Genomic DNA, 19,762 nt, shown 5'->3' on the forward strand with positions numbered 1-19,762 from the left:
CACCACCATGCCCAGCTAATTTTTTGTATTTTTAGTAGAGATGGGGTTTCACTGTGTTAGCCAGGATGGTCTTGATTTCCTGACTTCATGATCTGCCCGCCTCGGCCTCCCAAAGTGCTGAGATTACAGGTGTGAGCCACCACACCTGGCCTGTTGAGGTGCTTTTTAAGTTTTAAGGTAATGTGACTTACGAGATTAAGTTCAAGTTGTTATATTTTGAAGTTTTGTTTCCTATAGCCACAGAATTTTGTAGGTAATTGTTTTCATAAACGCTTTAAATTGTTTAAAATAAGTATGCAACTACTATGCTGTGTTCTTCTCCCCAACAAAATTAAATTTTTGTATTAGCCAACTAGTTTGCCCTGAAGTTCTTTTCATGCATAGTGCATTTGATATAGAGCAGGGGTGTCCAATCTTTTGGCTTCCCTGGGTCACATTGGAGGAAGAATTGTCTTGGGCCACACGTAAAATACACTAACAGTAGCTGATGAGCTTAAAAAAAAATTGCAAAAAAACTCATAATATTTTAAGAAAGTTTATAAATTTGTGTTGGGCCACATTCAAAGCTTTCCTGGGCTGTATGCAGCCTGTGGGCCTCAGGTTGGACAAGCTTGTTATAAAGCATAGCAGTTTAGGAGGTGGTTTGCATCTGTGAGTGGTCACAACAAGCTAAAAAAGCCTGGTCTGTGTATGTCTCTGTATTTTAGAAAATGCAATTGGAAGATGGGAAATACCATGGATAAAAGAAGGCTACCTATTTATGTACAGGTGCTTTGACAAATATTATTGTACTCTGACAACTATTATTTTAGAATAGTCTTTTAATGCTTTTAGAGACTTAGTGTTTTTGAAACGTATCCTATGACTTGAAATCAGTGAAAGTGGACTAACCAAACCTTCTCGCTGGTGGAGCTCTGTGTTCCATTCCCCTCTAGGTGGCAGTAACAGCATTTATAAGTCCCGTCATATTCTTAACTGAGATTTTGAGTTTGAGCCCTGGGAACATTGGAGACTACCAAAACTCCCTAGTTTGGCCTCTTGTTTCTTGAAAATAGAGAAAGGGAAGAACTGAAACATCTCCCAGTTATTAGATAAAGGGCTGGACCAGGCATCTGAACATGAGCTGACTGCTAGCTCTAATCAGGTTTTTATAGGAAAGAAATTGTTGATAATGTTTGTAGACACATGTGCTCTCATGAAGGATCACTATACAAAATTAGGTGTAAAAGCCTATTCCTGGCCAGGTGTGGTGGCTCACACCTGTAATCCTAGCACTTTGGGAGGCTGAGATGGGAGGATTGCCTGAGGCCAGGTGTTCAAGACCAGCTTGGTCAACATTGCGAGACCACATCTCATGAAAAAAAATAAAAAAGAAAAAAAGCCTATTCCTTATGTTATTTAGAACAAAATGAAGGTAAAATACACTCCTAACTTCTCAGATATGCAAGGTGCTGAGGATTTTCAGCTTTATAATTTGAGACTTCTGAGCTTTCTCTCTTTTGTATTATAAGTTTCATCATTCTCCTTCCTCTGCTCATCCTCACCTTAACTTCTCTCCTGTGTCAAGTTTTAGAAACTGATTATGTCCTGCCAAAAATTGGACTTTGGGAATAGAGAAAAGAGATGGAGGTTGTGCTTCACTGTTTCTCAAGGATATCATACCAATATGTTTTGCTTAATATTCCAAAGATATTGTCACCAACAATATTAACAGCCCTCTCTATGGGTGAAATTTGGCACAGTTTTAAGACCTTTCTGGTTCAGAGCACAATGTGAGAACAATAGCACCAATGTTTATTATAGAATTTACTACAAATATGCAAGTGCTTTGGCTAACTGGTTGTGTGTTGGAAGTCAGAATCTACTGAATTAAGTATAACCCTTTTGCTTCCAGCAGAAACAAAACAATTTATATATATATGCATGTAGTCAATGGATGTTTTTTCTCAGGATAATTAGAAAACAGCTTTTAAAAAACTCAGACCAAGTGGACCAGAAAACAACATAAATTTTCAGGGCTTTGGTTAGGTTTACCTGAAAGTGTAGGTGAATAAAAAAGCTTTATCAAAGCTTTACAAAAGCATGACGCATGGCAATATGATGCGCTGTTTGCGAGAGTCCCATGAGGGTACATTGTTCCGTGCAGTAATTTCAATGTGCCTAAGTTCTTGTGTCTTCACTCATTCTGTATCTTGACATTCACTTGCTTTGTTGTAACCCTCAGAGTCTGTTCAACTATGTCGATAGTCTGTAGCATCTCCAGATCTGCAGCTTTTAGTTATCTTGGGCTACATGTATTTTATGTAGACATAACTGAAGATAATCAGTTTGGGATGAGATTACTGGGTTACACTGAGGCTCAACAAGAAAAACCATCATCTTTCCTAAAGAGATGGAACAGGAGGCAAATACAATTCATTTTCTTCTTTAGAAATGAATTCTCTTACACCCTGTCACTTCTGTTTTGGACCTCAAATTAATGCTAGGGGACAGAAAGATTAAGTTCATTTCACAAGACAGTTTTGTGATATAAGTTATTTTGTGTAAATTTTTTTACACAAAATTAAATTTACGAAAACCCTAGTTTCTGTATAGGTGAGTGTTTTTAGTTGTCCTTATTGTTTTATTAACGTAAGAAGTGGGAGAACTCTGTTTTCTTATGTGTGGGTAAAATATTGAAGAAGTGTTGCAATTGTTCCCCCTGGTATTTGGGTGCAACTTCTTGTGATTGTCACAGTAGCCCTCAGAGGTCCTCTGTGCTTTTGAATTTTGCTTGCATGTTGCTGTTTTGCACCACCAGGGGACACTCAGTTTCCACAGAGGGGTGCTGTGCTCTACCAAAATGGTGCAGATTCTTTTTCCCGTCAGGGGTGGAATCCCAAAAGATTTTGTCCTGGATTTTACAGCTTTAGGTGGATCCAGTATTGGGTTTAGATGATTTGACAGAGCCCTTTCTGAGATGAAGCTAACAGCCTGATTTTCACTGAAACAGGAAAAATAAAAAGTTCAAAAAAATTAAGACAAAATGGAGTTAAAAACCAAACGTGTTGCCAGAGACCCAAAGATAGGCAGCTCTAGCAACTTGGGGGGCGTGAGAGTACCCATCCAGGGAGCTGAGTTCCACCCATGCGGCGGAGGTGGGAGGAGAGGACTCTGGGAAGGTCCCGGTTGGAACAGCCTTTTTTCTGCCTCAGCCATATTATTCAGTGGAAATTCAGAAAAGACCCCAAAACATGTGTACTGCCTTTCCCTTTCTCCCCACCCCCAGTTCCTTCTTCAGTAGCCTTCCTTGCTAATTAACACTGGCTCCGCAGGGATATTTACCTTTTCTCTGCTGGATTCCTGTGGTTTTGAAAGAATTCAGGTACTTGCTGGTTGCCAAGGAATTCAGATTACCTCACAGGCTGCACACTGTCCAGAATCTGCCACAGCAGCAAGTAGGGGGAAGAGACACCAACAAGGGGGAGAAAACCCTTTCCAGTGCTCATTGTCACCCTCCCTGGCAGGCCCTTGCTGTTTGTGAAGTTTGAGTCATTTCTGGCTCTAAAGACAAGGGATCAGGCTGGTAATCCCCTCCCAGACGGCTCTGTAGGGCGCTGCCTAGTCACTGCAGCGCTTTGGCAGTCTCCCGGCTGCAGCTGGTTGACAGCAGATCAGAGAGCTCTTGGGCCTCTTGTTCTCTTCCATAAGATTTTTCTGGGTCAGGCCAGGATGAAACCCAGTGGCTCCTGGCAAGGCTGCCTGAGGTGCTGTCTCTTTATCATCCAGACCTCTCTGCCTCAAAATGCCTACACCTGTTGAAGGATAACTCATGTGCCACAGCAAGGGGCTCCTCGAGGCTGGGCTTCTCTTTTCTTTGTACATTTGTAGTGAATGTTTGTCAGGAAATATAACTACCAAAGAGGATGTTAAACTTCTATGTCTAGAATGCCTGTGACTCTGACCATAAGAAGATACGGTATAAAAAAAAAAAGTTTTTAAGAAAACAGCAGGACAGAAAAAAAAAAAAAGAATATGTGGGGTCATATTCTTAGAAGAACAGACTAGTTTTTGAATAGGGGAAGAGAGTTTAAAAGATCCCGCTAACTCTCTGGTTTCCTTCTTATTTTGGTTCCATATTGGTAAAGATCTTGGAGCAAGCAACTCCAGTGCAGTTTCAGTTAATGTTTGCCAAGTCCCTACCATATGCCAAACATTGAAATCTTTTCTCCACACAGACATTCAGACTTTTAGACAAATTATTACCATTGTCTTGATTCTCAGGGAGAGACATTAGAAAGCAAAAAGGAAATGTAACTTACGATTTAAAAATTTATTGTCAAAATAAAGATATTGTCAAAGACAATTCATATTTGTTTGCAGTGTGGTTAAAAAAGGGGGAGGGGGCGGCAAATAGTTCTATATTCATCAATAGGCTGAGAAATAGTACCTAGGGTTTTGAATTTAGCAAAGAAAGTAGGAACTCCCCCACTTTTTCTTAGCTTGAAGGTCAAGGCCTTAAAGGTCTGTCGTGACAACTTTCCTAAATCTTGATCTCATTAAGAGGGAGATTCAAGACTCCATTGTGTAAATGTTGGCCTACATTAGGATGAGTGCAGTCATGGGCAAGGAAGGACCACATATACTATAGTAGTCCCATAAGATTGTAATGGAGCTGAAAAATGTCTGTCGCCTAGTGACATTGTAATCTCATAACACAATGTATTACTTTTCCTATGTTTAGATACACAGATACTTACCATTGTGTTCCGGTTGCCTACAGTATTGAGTATAGTACAATGCTGTACAGGTTTGTAGCCTAGGAGCAAGAGACTATACTATCTATCTTAGGTGTGTAGTAGGCTATACCATCCAGGTTTGTGTCAGTACCCTCTATGATGTTCACACAACGATGAAATTGGCCTGTCAATGCATTTCTCAGAACATATCCCCATTGTTAAGTGACGAATGGTTGTATGTGCAACGTGGTCCTGGGGTACCTAGTAAATAGTGCTCTTTTAGATTATTGTTAATAGAGAAATTGTGTTGAAACTTCAGACCTAAAGAAGGTGAAATTTTATACTATATGATGGTCTAAATCAAAGGTCACTAACATAAATGCTCACAAGTACATTCACTGAAGGAAGAGTGGAGACTGGAGAATGGAGAGTACATGTACCATCTAGAGGCATTTGCTACTTAGTGCCAGCAGCTGACACTGATATTGCCAGATCTGGTTTGTTAAGTGAGGCTTGAACATGTAGATTTTTATTGTGAAACAAACCACTGTTTTACACTTTTAACTTTGAAACCATTTTGAACTTATAGAGTTGTAAGACCTGTAAGAATTATATGAAAAATTGCCTTTTACCCTATGTCTAGAGATCTCATTCCAATTCTGCCAGTTATCCTAAGGAATTTTTTTTTTAAACTACAAAAGGATCCCATCAGGGATCACATGTTGTGTTTAGCCGTCAGGTCTCTTTAGTCTCCTTCAGTCTGAAACAGTTTCTTAGTCATTCTTTGACTTTCATGATCTCAGCATTTTTGAAGATTACAGGCCAGTCATTTTGTGGATTGTCCCTCAATTTGGGCTTGTCTGATATTTTCTCATGAAGAGACCTAGGTAATGCATTTGGGGCCAGAATACCACAAAAGTGATACTAATTCTTGTCATTGCATTATATCTGATGGCACATGCTAGTCATTTAGTGGTGTTTGACTACGTGCTGTAGGTGATATCTACTAGATTCTTGCACTGTAAAGTTATTTGGTCTTACCGTTTGTAATTAGTAAGTATTTTATAGGGAGATGCTTTAAATCATGTAAAATTTCATTCTTCATCTCATTTCTCAGTTTTAAGAGAAATCTATTGATTTTTCTTGCCTTAATGAATTATTGCTATGGTAGTTGCCAAATGATGATTTTCTAATTCCATCATAACTTTTACTTTTATTTTTTGGCATTTTTTCGTAAGGAAGAGCTTTCTCTTCTTATTTATTTATTCATCTATTTATTTATACCAATGCAGACTCAAGCATTCCTATTTTATTTAATGGGTTATAATTATTTACTATCATGATTTATTTTGATGCTCAAATTGTCCCAGATTTGGCCAATGGGAGACCTCTCAAGCTGGCTTTGTGTCCTTTTGACATGTCTTTATCATTCTTTGAGCACAAGATGTTTCTGGCTCATCTTGTTCTTTCTCTGTTCTAGCCCTGAAATCAACCATTTCTCCAAGGAGCACTGGTTGCTTTTTCATGGAGTATAGTATTTAGAAATCAATATCTGGGTGCTAGATATGCTGACTGTCCTGGGGCATTTCTGCTTTCAGATCCTGGCCATGAACAGAGGTAGGAAATTATGTATATATGTACATATACACGTACATCTATATTTCCATATATGTCTCTAATGTATTGTTGAAAAACAGAAGTTTATACTAGTACGCACAATTCTAGTTCAAAACTACAGAGTTCCTTCTCATTTTTTGCTTTTCATATTTTAAAATCTCTTCTCCAACAGCAGGAAATCTGGCTCCCAGTATCTGTAATATATTTATTTATTTGCTCAATTCCTTTGTATGTGGCCAGATTCATTACCCCACTGGGCCACTGTCCCACTCAGATGCTGTTTTTATATGGATTTAGACCTCTATTTGGTGGCCACCCTGCTTAGAAAACCTCCTTCTGTTTCTGGCTGACTTCCCATCCTAGTCACCATCTTCCTTTTTTTTTTTTTTTTTTTTTTTTTTTTTTTTTTTTTTTTTTTTTTTGGTTACTCACCATCTTCCTCATGTGGCCCCTGGCTACCACTGGGTTGCAAGAAGGAAGGTCTGATTTTTATATGTTGTTCAGGTAATTAAAGTTTAAAAAAAAAAAACAAAGCTTTTGTAGGTTAATCAGAACTTGACCAGTAGGTCAGATTCAAGACTAATGAGACCTCTGGTCTAGACAATAAAAAAGAAAATAGTGATCAGATGTTGATGATGGCTTATTTAATATGGATTTTAGTGATAGCTATAAGCTTTTACTGGGGTAGGAGGAAAGATGAGCACACACACCTTTTCTCTACGTAGTATATGTTCCCCACTAGACTGAGGGAGATACGGAGTGGAGCACTTTCACCCTTCAGGGGAACTTTTCCTTTAAGCTTTTTTGTTTCACTTTAATTTTTGCTTCCTTCTGCTTCATACACTCAGTTTAGAATTCCACGCTTTGATATTAGAAATCTTATCCTTGCTGGGGTTCAGAATAAAACACTCCAGTGAAAAGGAGGATTAGGAAGAAGAAACATGAATTTTTTTTTTTTTTTTTTTAAGATGTGTAGCCCTCTTGAAGAAAAGAATGTAAGAATGACAAATGTGTTGGTACCAGATTCCAGCTTACCACAGACTTTTGTCAGGCTTTTCATGTTGACCAAGTTAGATCAGGTACTTGTAGTAACTACAAGAGATGAAAAGCCTCTTTTTCTGAAGCAGAAGCTTTCCTCTCCTTCTAACTTATTCATTGCGGGGAGAGGATGGCAGGAGGGATGTCACCTTGAGGTAATGTCTGGCTGAGGCAGGCAGCCTCTTTGGGGCCAGCACGGGACCCCTTTGCATCTCACAAGAATTCAGAGAATGACTGTCTTCAACTTGCTTGGACAGTCTATCAGAGGAAGATTGGGATGCATAGGCAAGGCTTACTCACCAGGGCACTGGGATGTGACATGGCTAGAAGTTAAGTGATAACTACTGGAAGTTGGAAGTTTCTAGAAAATCTGGGGTCCTTCTCAAGCATAGACGTAATAATGCTCATCAAACTCTTGTCTTTTAGCCTAGTCATCATTTTCTTTGTCCACATCCTTTTTCCTATCCTCGTGTTTGTTTATTTTAGTTTTTTGGGTTTGGGTTTTTTTTCTTTTCACTTTTCTTTCTTTGGCTCTTGTATATTTCTGGTACAGGGAATTAGGGAGTGGAGATAGTGGGTGGATGAGAAGAAACAGAGAAGAGGAAAAATTTTTAATGCTGACCTTTAATGTGGTGAAAATTCATGTTGACTTCATAGTCTGAGTAAGCATATGTAAATAATTTGTAAGTCATATGAAAATAAACTTGTGGCCTTCCTTTTTTTTTCACACACTTGGATATGCCTCTTGGGAAAACCAGTCTAGTGAAGGGTGATATGGTTACAGTGGTATGTAAACAGGGGTTGATATTTACCATAACCATTCGCCTTGAGTGTCCTTTTGTTGATACTGAGCATCACTGGAAAGTTCTCTCTTTCCCTGGTTACTTCCTTCAGAGGCACATATATTTTATACTTTGGTCTTCTTTTGACAACAGTCCAGGATATCATATTGCTTCCCTGTTTTCAGCGGGCTCCATGTTTTATTCCTCTTTCTTTTGCCTTCATTCCAAATTCAGGACTAAGTCTCTTGCACTGTGCCCATATTTATGCTGTTTTGCTTTGTCTGCTGTTAATGCTGTCATTATCATTCTTTTTTAAATGAGTATTATGGATCAGTTCTATTCTTTCTATGGATGTGAGCTCTAAGCCTGTATATAGCTGTGCTGTCCTTTTTTCTTTTTGCTTAATTTTTTTCATTGAATGCTGTAGTACCAGGCACTGTGTGGGCACTCAGTAAGTGTGTCTGTTGCCTAGGCTGGAGTGTAGTGGTGCGATCACAGCTCACTGCAGCCTCTGTCTCCTGGGCTCAAAGCAGTCTTCTCGCCTTAGCTTTCCAAGTAGCTGGGACTACAGGTGCACACTACCACGCCTGCTTAATTTGTTAATTTTTTGTAGAGATAGGTTCTTGCTCTGTTGCCTAGGCTGGTCTCAAACTCCTGGGCTCGAGCAGTCCTCCTGCCTCAGCCTCCCAAAGCGTTGAGATTACAGGCATGAGCCACCATACCCAGCCAGTTGTTATTTCTTGACCAGCTAATGCTGTGTCACAGTATCCTACACACAATTTCCCAGGTTGTAAATAGCTATATTTTCAATTTTCGTTCTTCCTATTGGTGTAATGTTCTATATAAGAGAAGCAGTGTCTTGTTGTGATTAAGTACATGGGTTTTGGAGTTGGTGTGATCTTGAACAAGTTACTTAATAGACCACATTTCGTTTTCACATCTATTTTTCCACTTGGATACAATATTATCTACTACTTCATAGGGTTGCTTTAAGGATTGAATAAAGTATGACATTATAAAACACTTAGAATGGGAGTTAGCACTTCGTAGGCACTCGGTATTTGTTAGATAATGATATTACCCTCCTTTATTATTATCTCATTGATCCTCAGTTCCAGCCTGTATGTCCTTGAAACTCTTCCTGGCATTTAACCTGTTTCCTTTCTATCAGGTTTGCAACTGTGCGATATGATCAAGGAGCCAAGAACATTCGGAACCAGTTCATGCATCTGACAAACTACAGTGTGAACAAGAAGAGTGGAGACTATGTCAGGTACTGGCTGTGTCTGAGCCAGAAGTCAGAGGTGTCAGTCTCAGATGCGGGTGTTGTAGAGGTGGAAAGGTAACATGTGGCACTGGAGGATAACGTTACATTAATGTCCATGTACCATTTATGGAAAACTGTTAGTCATTTAACAGTGTTGAGGCATATCTCCTGCTGCTTCTCCATTGCCTCCCCAGTTAACAGTGTCACCTTTCTCTACCAAATTGTGCTTTCACAAGTTTTTCTTCCTCATTGCCTTCCCTCACTTGACTTAGGGATGGGAATTTAATAGGCATATGGAACGTTTTAGAAGTTAAGAAATGAGGTCATTTCAGCGCTTGGCAAACATATCAAAAGCTTAAAAAATGTCTGTACCCTTTGACCCTGCGGTTCCATTTCTAGGAACTTAACCTTAAGAAATAAAAGATGTATACGCAGGATCAGCGATAAGAATGTTCATTACTGTATATTTGTAGGTGGAAAAAGCAGGTTATCAGATAGCACATGCAACTTATGTTCTTGCTTGAATATGAGATATCTAAAGCTGCTTATTTTTGCTGAGCGGGGAGGAAGAAAAGACCAGAAGTAATACCGAAGTGTTAATTTAGCTTAACTATAGTGGGTAGGATTGTGAGTGAGTGATTTTTATTTTCTTCTCTGTGCTATTATGTATTTTCTAAATTTTTGTAAAACAAATACTTGTATGATCAAGAAAAAGAAAAGGAAAAAATTAAAGAAAGAAAGAAATGAGGCCATCTCAGCAAAGGATTCAGTGGAAGGGAGTACCAGCCCAGCTGTGTGGAAATATTTTTTTTGCTCTGTTTTCTTTCATCCTGATCATTTTGCCAGAAAGTAGAAAAGTAGAAAAGAGACCCAAATAGTTACTTTCTACTCAGACTAAAAATAGGTTCTTAGCAGGTCCAAGGAAAGAAAGAAAGGAATCTGGAAGTGATAGAATAGTTGCTGAAGCTATATAGGTTTCGTCAAATGTCCTTTGAGCAGCGTTTGCATTGACTGAAGAGATCACACCTCCACTGTGAAAGATGAGCAAAGGCACAATTGGTGGAAAGTGGGATGCTGGTAGGGAGTGAGGAGACAGCTGCAAAACACAGGTTCCAGATTGCAGGGCTCTTCCAATATTCATGGGAGGCTGTGCCGTTTGCCACTCCGCTGCCATAGCAGTAGTATACCTTCCCACTCTTACTGTCACTCCAGTGCACTCTCTCTTCAGTGATACCTCAAAAAATATCAAGAAAAGCTATGTCTACTGCCAGAGAGGAGGGAGCCTGCTTCAGATGCCAAAGCAATTCTGTGTGGGATTATTTCACCAGCATGCTGCACCAGATTAACTCACTCACCCATCCCAACTCAGTTCTGGTCTGAAAATGGCATCAGAGGTTGTTTTGTGTACTCAGGTGACATTCACCTCAAGGGTTAATTATCTGTTAATTTATTGTAACCATTCTTAGTTTACCTTCTTTCACACATTGCTCTCACTCTTTCTTGATGCATAATTGTTTGGTTAAAGAATTTGCTGCCTTCTTCCCCACCCTCTTGAAAAAGGCAAACTACATGCATTTTCATTTCCATTGAAGAAATTGGTATGAAAGGATATATGACAAAAAGGACCAAGAAAAGTGAGTAACTGGAAGTCAGCAAAGTGAATTTAAAAAAAAACCAAAACTTAAAAAGACAAGAAGGCTGTTTGCAAAGAATCTTGTTATTATAGCCAAGCCTAGTTACATATGTGACTTTATTAATTTGTTTTAGTTGTGATGATCCAGAAGTGGAGGACTATGGAAACAAATGGAGCATGAGTGCTATGCTTAGGTACCTGAAACAAGAAGGCAGAGATACAACCGGTGAGTACTGGGCCTTCTTCCTTCTTGACTTCTCTTCTTTGGATAACTTTATCATCGTCTCTTGCCAGGAATCATTCTCTATTGCTTTGATAGTGTTGCTGAGACGGGATGATTGTCCTTGGTGTTACTTTTTCCTGCAGTTGACAAGCTGGGGAACAGGTTTTCCATTACCCTCAAAATCCCTTTTCTTGTTTCTGGTCTGAAAGGCGTAACTTTTTCCTTTAATTCTTAGTGAATGTACCCTTCTTGAATGTTGAACTGCTGACTAAAATATGGTCAGCTTTTTATATAACAAATTGCCTGTCTCCATATTGGCCCCAAGTTTTGAGTTTTCTAAGTTAATCTCTCTCATTCATGTTGCTGAGCTGGAGAATGGGCACTGTTTGAGCACAGGGCTTCAAATCAAAATGGGCACAATTGCTGAGCCTTGAGCAGAATGGGAAACTGTGTGCCAAAAGAGACTGTCTCAGTTCACAAGGGAAAGGGTCATGGGGAAGTGTAAGAAACAAGTGAGGCTCTTATTCCATTAGGTGTCTGTCTTTTGTCATAAGAGGCCACCTGAGGGTATCCCTTGGCACCTACATTCTTGACTGTGTTGAACTGTTCACAGATATGCCTGCCTCCATAGCACCCATTCAGAAGTCTGCCATATAGAGACTTTTTTTTGACTGAGCACGCATGCTTTCATAGTTACATTGTTATCTGGAATCCAGTTCCTAATCCGTGTATTTTGGTATTGAGTCTGAAATTTAAAAATTTTTGTTTGCAGCATTGATGGCCCATGTAGAAGACCTGATCATTAAGACGATAATCTCTGCTGAACTAGCTATTGCTACTGCCTGTAAAACCTTTGTTCCTCATCGCAGCAGTTGTTTTGGTAAGGAGACTCGAGAAGCTTAACATGTTTGTGAAGAGGATCTTGGGAAGTTGGATGGGATTCTTGGGTAGAGAGGCTTAGTGATTCTGTAGCAGGAAGAGGTATGTGATGGACTTTTGTTTCTTTCTAAGCTTATGTAGCATATGAAGAGCCTACTAAGAGGCCAATAGTGAGCTTGGTCAGAAGTCCCCTGAGGAATAACTAGCTTTCTGTGTGGGAAGCAGGGATTGGAACGAACGTGTTGGTCTTTCTGTCAGAGTGCAGTCAGAAAAAGTCTGCAACAGACTGTACAGGAATCCAACTCTAACAAATATATTCCAGAGCTCCTTGGCAGCCAGACTGGGAACAGTTCCAAGAAGCCCTGGCTGGTACCAGTATGTGCTTTCTCCCATTTTCCGATGACTCCTCCTTTTTGTTTGAGTCTTCTTTCTAGTGTGTTCCTCCCCCTCCTCTCTTTCTCCCATTCCTCTTCCACTTTCTTTTCTTCCTCTTTCTCTTCCCCTTCTCCTTCCCTTCCACTCCACCCCCAACTCCCTGACTGCACAGAGAAAGAATAAGCAGTTCACAACTACAGGATCAGGAAATGTTACCTACTGATCCTAGCTATGATGGTAGCACTGAGGGTGCCTATGGACATTGCTTCCTGTGTGGAAATGAATGGATTTGTGATTGCCCATGTGAATGTCTTTAAAGTCACATAGGCTTTTGGCAGTGTTAGGCTTTGTTAGTAAAATACACTAGGGTCTTTAATGGGGAGGATGATTAAAGTGTGGTGTGGAGTGATACAGGTAGTAAGGATATGAGAGTCATGGCTTGCTTAGAAGGCAGAGTAACGGAAATAACATGGGTTTCAGAGCCTGACAGCCTTAGTTTGTAACTATATATATCCCTATCTAGTTTTGTGATTTTCAGCAAGTTACTCTAATCCTGTTTCCTCAACTATAAAATGGCAGTAATGATGGTGTCTACCTCCTGAGAGTACCATGAAGATCAAATGAGATGATGCACGCAAAGCACTTGACACAATGTCTGGCCCTTACGTTGTACTCAATACAAATTATTTGTTATTTTTATAATTAGATGTCATAATTCTTGATCTCTTTAGCAGATTATCATAACAGGCTATATTTGAGGGACACTTGAAGGGAATTGTTGAGATCTAGTAGAAGATGGTAGATAAATCAGGACCTAAAATTATATGGGAAAAGAAGAGGTTGTAATATACTTTTTAAAATACATATCTGATCATGTCTTCTAAAATCCTTAAATGGTTCCCTAGGCTTAAATTGTATAATGGAAACTTAATATGACCTGAAAGCCTTCTAAGGTAACTCAGGTAACTCTTCTAGAATTCCATTTCCCCTCATATACCTTATAATCCAGCTGTACTATACTATACTTGTAAGCACTCTGTACTTTTGTGCCACTGTATGAGTTCTGCTGTTTGGCCTAAAAACTCTCCTTCTGTCTGTGCCTCGCACACTGCCATTTCTTTTCTAAGATTTAGTTCTCCACATTGCCTCCTCCCTCATGCTGTTCTTTTTTTTTGAGACAAGGTCTTGCTCTATTGCCTTGGTTGGAGTACTGTGGCATGATCACCGTTCACTGCAGCCTTCACCTCCTGGGCCCAAATGATCCTCCCATCTTAGTCTCCCGAGTAGTTGGGACTATAGGCATGTGTTATCCTGCCTGGCTAATTTTTTAAAAAACTTTTTGTAGAAATGTGACCTCACTATGCATTATGCTTTTCTGTGCTTGTTTGATCATTCTCTTTTCCTATCACATCATGATGTTTTGTTTATACATACACTTCCTCAGCAGTGTCTGAGTTTATTTTCTTGAATTCATAATAGTGTCCTTTCTTCCCATTTCACTCTATTTCTGCCAAACCAGAGCTTTCAACATTTCTCTGGTCCCCTTTTAAAATTTTGTTTGTTTGTTTGTTTGTTTAGTTTTGTATTACAGACAGGGTCTCGCTGTTACCCAGACCAGAGTGCAATGACACAATCATATTTAGCTCACTGCAGCCTTGAACTCACGGTCTCAAGTGATCCTCTTGCCTTGGCTTCCCCAAATACTGGGCTTACAGGCATGAGCTACCAAACCTGGTCCTTTTCTTGCTCGCTACCTCTGCACCTGTTTTACCTTGTATCTGAAATGCCTTTCTTGTATTACTTTACCTAATCAATTATGGACATTTTTCAAGACAAAGTCAAGTGTCACTTCTTTGGTAATGTTTTTTTCTAATGCTCCCAGAGTTAGCCTGCCCTGCCCATATACCCCCAGCACTCTGTTTGTTTGTAACTCTACAATAGTATCTGTATGTTGTCTGGTAGTCATGTGTGTATTTGTCTCCTGTAGCCGACTGGAAACTGCTTGAGGACAGTAAGAATATCTCCGTCAGTTTTGCCCCCACCATGCATGTTAGCACTTTTTTTTAAATTGAAACAGGATCTCACTATGTTGCCCAGTCTGGCCTTGAACTCCTGGGCTCAAAGGATCCACCTGCCTCAGCCTCCTGAGTAGCTAGGACTATAGGTGTGCACCACCATGCCCGGTTGCATGTCAGCATCTTTTGCTCTTAAGAGGATGTTCAGGAAATGTTTCTTGAGTGAATGATTGGCACTTGCTTTAATTGCTTTTCTGGTAGCCTGACAGTAGACTTCCCAATAGATCTGGTTTGGTAATGGCCTAGAACTCTTAGAATTATTGTAGACTGTTTGAGGATGGGGTTGGGGGGTTGGGACTAGGAGCATAACTCTCATTAGATTTAAATAATAAATAAAAGTTTATTTTTCTACATCTACTTGGCTCTTATATGAGGGTAAATTTCTGATATCCCTTGCTGTAAAAATCTTTGTTCTAACTAGTTAATTATAAAACCTTTTCTGAATGTTTCCTTTTTTTGGTTTGTTTGTTTTACAACTTGATTGCCTTTTGGAAGCTTGGGAGCTTCATTATTGAACTTATTGGCAATAGAATGTTCGGACGTGAAAGAAGCTGTGACTTTCTCTGACTCAGTGAAATACCCCATAAGTCCATTTCATCAGCCATGGGTCTCCTTTCTTCCTCCCTACTTGTATTCAGCTTTAATAAACTGAATGCATCTGGAGTTTTTTAAGTTGTTGACTATCTTCTTGGCTTTTGTGGTTCTAATTCCACTTCCTGTCAGCCCTGGGATTTTGTGTGCTTCATTAACCTCATCCCATCAGATATGATTCTGTATACGTGTGTATGTTTGTATGAGTCTCTGCCTCCCACTGACTCCTAACTTCCCCTGGGGTTTAAGTTACAAGGAATAAGCTAGTTTTTTTTCCCATTTATTTTAGAGTAAACAGGAATTGAAAGCTTCCCAGAAGATTTTGGCTTAAACAGAGCATTGGTGCTTTTAGGGGAAACCAACAGACCAGACATGGGGTTCACTATATTCTTTTGGTGGTTGTTCCTGTCCTTCCATCTTATGAATCTCTGCCAGGGACATTCCCTTACTATCTCAGTGTTTGTATCCTATGATCTCTTTCCCATCCTACCACCTGTAATGCTCAACTATGTTTCCAGGTATCTTCAATATCCCATCCTATTTTTTTATACATTCAACTTTTCTTCAGTTCCTGCTGTGGGCAAGTCATAGGTTAGCCTTTCAGCAGTGTATTGTCATCAAGTTTGTTCCTCTCAAACCAAATTTTATACATATCTCCATTGCACTATTAGTGTTTAAATGTAAACTTGAGAACCTATACAAACTACCTGAAACTTTGTCATTTAATGCTTTTTCCTAGATTTGCACATCTGGTAAGGACCTTAGAGAATAATTAGTTCAGATGTACAAATTGAAACCCTGAGAAATGAACTCTTGTCCCAGGTTCTAGAGTTAGTGAGTGAAATAACTCAGGTCAAAATGACTCAGCTTGGATCTATGGGGCTTCAGAAGATGGGTTTTGGCAATCAAATAATCTTGATCTTAAGAGTTTGATTTATAGAATTTTTTATGCCTCCCTCAATAAGACAAATTTTTTACAATCTAATTTTTGCTGCCTTCCAAGACTGTGAAAATATGGTACCATGTGACATAATATGCTTAAACAGCAATCCTTTAAATATCCTTAGCAAATTGCCATTGTGAGATACAACTGGCTATGAGAATAGCTTTTGACCAGTTGAAGAAAACAGCCAAAAACAACAGGATGTTAGCTGTTCTTTAAAGATGTTGCTGCTGACAGTGGCTTTGTCTCTGTGTATGAGCATGGCTGAAGTCATGGATTGTGACCCGGGCCTGGGATCATGGGGACAAGTTGTGGGGCCACTTGTAGAACTGATCAGCCTGGCCTTGTTGTGATCAGAGCCCAGTGACATGTTTGCTCAGGACCAACCATGCCCCCAGAACACCTCTCTGTTGAACGATACCTGGTTTGGTTTTCTATTGCTACCATTCTTGACCATTTCACAGGGTAGCCTGAGGTTCTTATAGAGAGGGTGTCCATAAATAATTGTTGGAAGAATGAAAGCAGGCAGCGTACATTCTCCAACAATGTAAACTACTTGGCCACCCACAGAAAAATAATGAGAGTCATCAGTTTCTTCACTTTTTGAAATAATCTCCTTTTTTGGTTTATCATATACCCCTGTTTAGATGGGAAAGGAAGTTTACTACAGAAGAAACTTATGTAGGAAGTATCTACTGTTTATCAAGCAAACACTGGTTATTTCCTTTAATTTAGTTTTCACTGGTTATTTCTTTTTAGTCTTCAGCAATTTTGATTGGTATTATCTGTGTTTTATAGACATGGAAAAAAGATTCAGAAAGGTTAAATAAGTTGTCCTAGGTCATGCAGCTAATAAATGGCAAAGCCAAATTTGGGAGCCAGGTCTCTCTGGCTCTTTCTCCACCCACATAAAGACATGTCCTTATGAGTCCGGCCACTTTTGGCATGCCCCATATCCTGGATTCTCCCTCTGCTCTGCCGTAACTGGATCTCAGGAAAAATGATATCATCCTTTCTAGCAGATCAGGCCTGGAAAGGACACTCCTTTTGCTCTAGTCCTAAATACTCCTTTCAAATCTACCTTTACATCTGGTAACCAGATAGCATATTGATTTCTTGGACTACCGAACAAATTTGCTGTGGGCATTTTCTTTTCATATTCTTGTGGGTCTGCTTTTTTCTAAAATTCTCCTTCTGGACCCCATATAAAGACTTCCTCTTTAGCTTTTCAGTTTGAATCCAAAGCCAAGGTAAAAAGAATTTCCTTCATACAATAGCATTTCAGTGGCAGTGAGTTCTGGCTAATGTCAGCACTTTCCATTGCCTCAGGGACGACAGCTTCAGCTGGGACTTTATTTCTGGGGAGAGTTAGTGGATTGATCCAAAATTAGTGGTGTGACATGTTAAGTAATCTATTAGGCCTTGGATGGATTATTATTTTCTTGAGAAAATGTTTTTTTCCCCTCTCTCCCTAAACTATCTTTTATCGGGCTTTTTCTTAATACAGCTTTAATATGTAAAGTTCTTCCTAAGAATCTCTCTTTTTTTCTTTATGATTGGTGGCTTTATTATAAATATTTCAAGTCTTGTGATCAGGGTTATTTTGTAGGAAGTGGCTGCCAATTATTTTGTCTTTCTCGAAAACTGTGCATTGTTTTTCACTTAAAATATATTTTTTTCATTCAGGATTTCTGAAGTATTTCCTATGTGCTAGTTATGGTGCAGGCTACTTGTAATACAGCAATGAATGAAACATGGACCCTGCCCTCAAGTGATAGGGAGGAGCAGACATGAAATGATAAATGACAGTACAAGTAGTATAAGTGACTCAGGTGCTCTAGGAATGTCTAAGAGTTACTAGCTATGCCTAGGGGATCCACACTAGCCATTTTTAACAGCAGGAATGTAATATAACAACATACAGTGTCGTGACAGGATGTGATTTTTTTGAAATGGTAAGAAGTATGACTAGATGTAGTGTGCATAGAATGGGGGAATAGGAGATAGGGTTGTGGAGGTGGATTTGGGCCAGAATATAAAGAATTGACAAGTTTAAATTCATCTTGTAGCTAACAGACAGCCACTAGAAGTTTTTGAGCAGGGGAGCAATAGGATTATTATTATTTTTCTTTAACTTTTATCATAATTTGACCCAAAGCTTAGGATGACAGAATTACAATAAAGGGAATACGGTACAACGTTACTAGCAGTGACTGACTTAAAATCTTCTAGGAACCAAGCTGACATCAGTATCTATTGTTGGAACAATTCACTGCCTATCTCTATGTGAGTTAAGTTTGTTTTTTTAAGAAAAGTATAATTCTGATGACCTTGAAGAATGGCCTACAATTAGGAGGGGCAAGTGCTAGGGAAATGACTAAGGTGGTAAGAGGTATGCTGTGATAATATATACTTACCATGGTGACGCAGCAATCTCACTCATAGGTATTTTCCCAGAAGAACTGAAACGATATGTTTTTACGAATACCTGTGTACAAATGTCTATAGCAGCTTTAGTAATAATTGACAAAAATTGGAAACAATCCAAATGTCCATCAACTGTTGAATGGATAAGTAAATTGTGGTATGTCCATATAATGGAATACTACTCAACTATAAAAAGGAATGAACTACATTATTGGTATGTGTAACAACATAGGTAAATCTCTAAAGCACAATGCTAAGTGAAAGAAGCCAGTCTCAAGAAACTACATATTACATTAATTTCATTTATTTAACTTTCTGGAAAAGGCAGAAAGCAGACAAAAATAAGATCAGTGGTTGCTGAGGGTGGGAGTGCGACTGGAGTGGTGCAAAAGGGAATGTTTGTTAAAATTGTCCTGTGTCTTGTGGTGGTAGACAACTGCATCTATTTGTCAAAACTCACCAAAATGTATACTTTTAAAGGGTGAATTTATTGTATGTAAATTAGACTTTGATAAATCTGCCTGAAAACAAAAAGCAATGATAGATGGATGAACCTCAGAAACATGGTAGATGAAAGAAACCAGACTCAAAAGAGTATATACCATATGATTCCATTTATGTGAAATTCTAGAAGAAGCAAAACTAATCTGTGGTGAAAGAATAAGACTAGTTGTTGTCAGGGATGGGGGAAACGGCAGGATACTTACCAGGAAGCAGCACAAGGGGTCCTTTTGGGGTGATGGAAACATTCTGTGTGGGCTGATAGGCATGTGGGTTACATGGATATGTCCAATTATCAAGACTTGTCAAGTTGTACACTTAGATCTAACTTTTTCATCATATGTAAATTATTCCTCAAAAGGGAACAGAGAAGATTAAAGAGATTAAAGGGGAAGAAACTGGCTGGGCACAGTGGCTCGTGCCTGTAATTCCAGCACTTTGGGAGGCCAAAGAGGGTGGATCACTGAGGTCAGGAGTTTGAGACCTGCCTGGCCAACATGGTAAAACCACATCTCTACTAAAATACAAAATTAGCCAGGCATGGTGGCAGGCGCCTGTAATGCCAGCTTCTTGGGAGGCTGAGGCAGGAGAATTGCTTGAACCTGGAATGTAGAGATTGCAGTGAGCCGAGATCGCACCATTGTACTCTAGCCTGGGAGACAAGAGCAAAACTCCATCTCAGAAAAAAAAAAA

At 39.3% G+C, this 19,762-nt stretch overlaps 1 protein-coding gene across 23 annotated transcripts in view; it reads left to right on the plus strand.

Annotated features, from left to right (window-relative positions):
- TTLL5 (tubulin tyrosine ligase like 5) overlaps positions 1 to 19,762 on the plus strand; it is a 300,796-nt gene that overhangs the window by 46,171 nt on the left and 234,863 nt on the right. For all 23 annotated transcript variants that reach the window (XR_001887070.1, XR_001887069.1, XR_001887071.1 and 20 more), the window contains exons 10-12: positions 9,327 to 9,428; positions 11,190 to 11,281; positions 12,051 to 12,158. Coding sequence is in view for 20 of the 23 variants with exons in the window: in XM_017880546.1 (XP_017736035.1) it covers positions 9,327 to 9,428; positions 11,190 to 11,281; positions 12,051 to 12,158 (302 nt within the window). In the remaining 3 variants the exon portion in view is untranslated. The remainder of the gene's footprint in view (positions 1 to 9,326; positions 9,429 to 11,189; positions 11,282 to 12,050; positions 12,159 to 19,762) is intronic.

The sequence above is a fragment of the Rhinopithecus bieti genome, unplaced genomic scaffold, assembly GCF_001698545.2.
Source record: "Rhinopithecus bieti isolate Rb0 unplaced genomic scaffold, ASM169854v2 scaffold_11380, whole genome shotgun sequence".
Taxonomy (NCBI): Eukaryota; Metazoa; Chordata; class Mammalia; order Primates; family Cercopithecidae; genus Rhinopithecus; species Rhinopithecus bieti.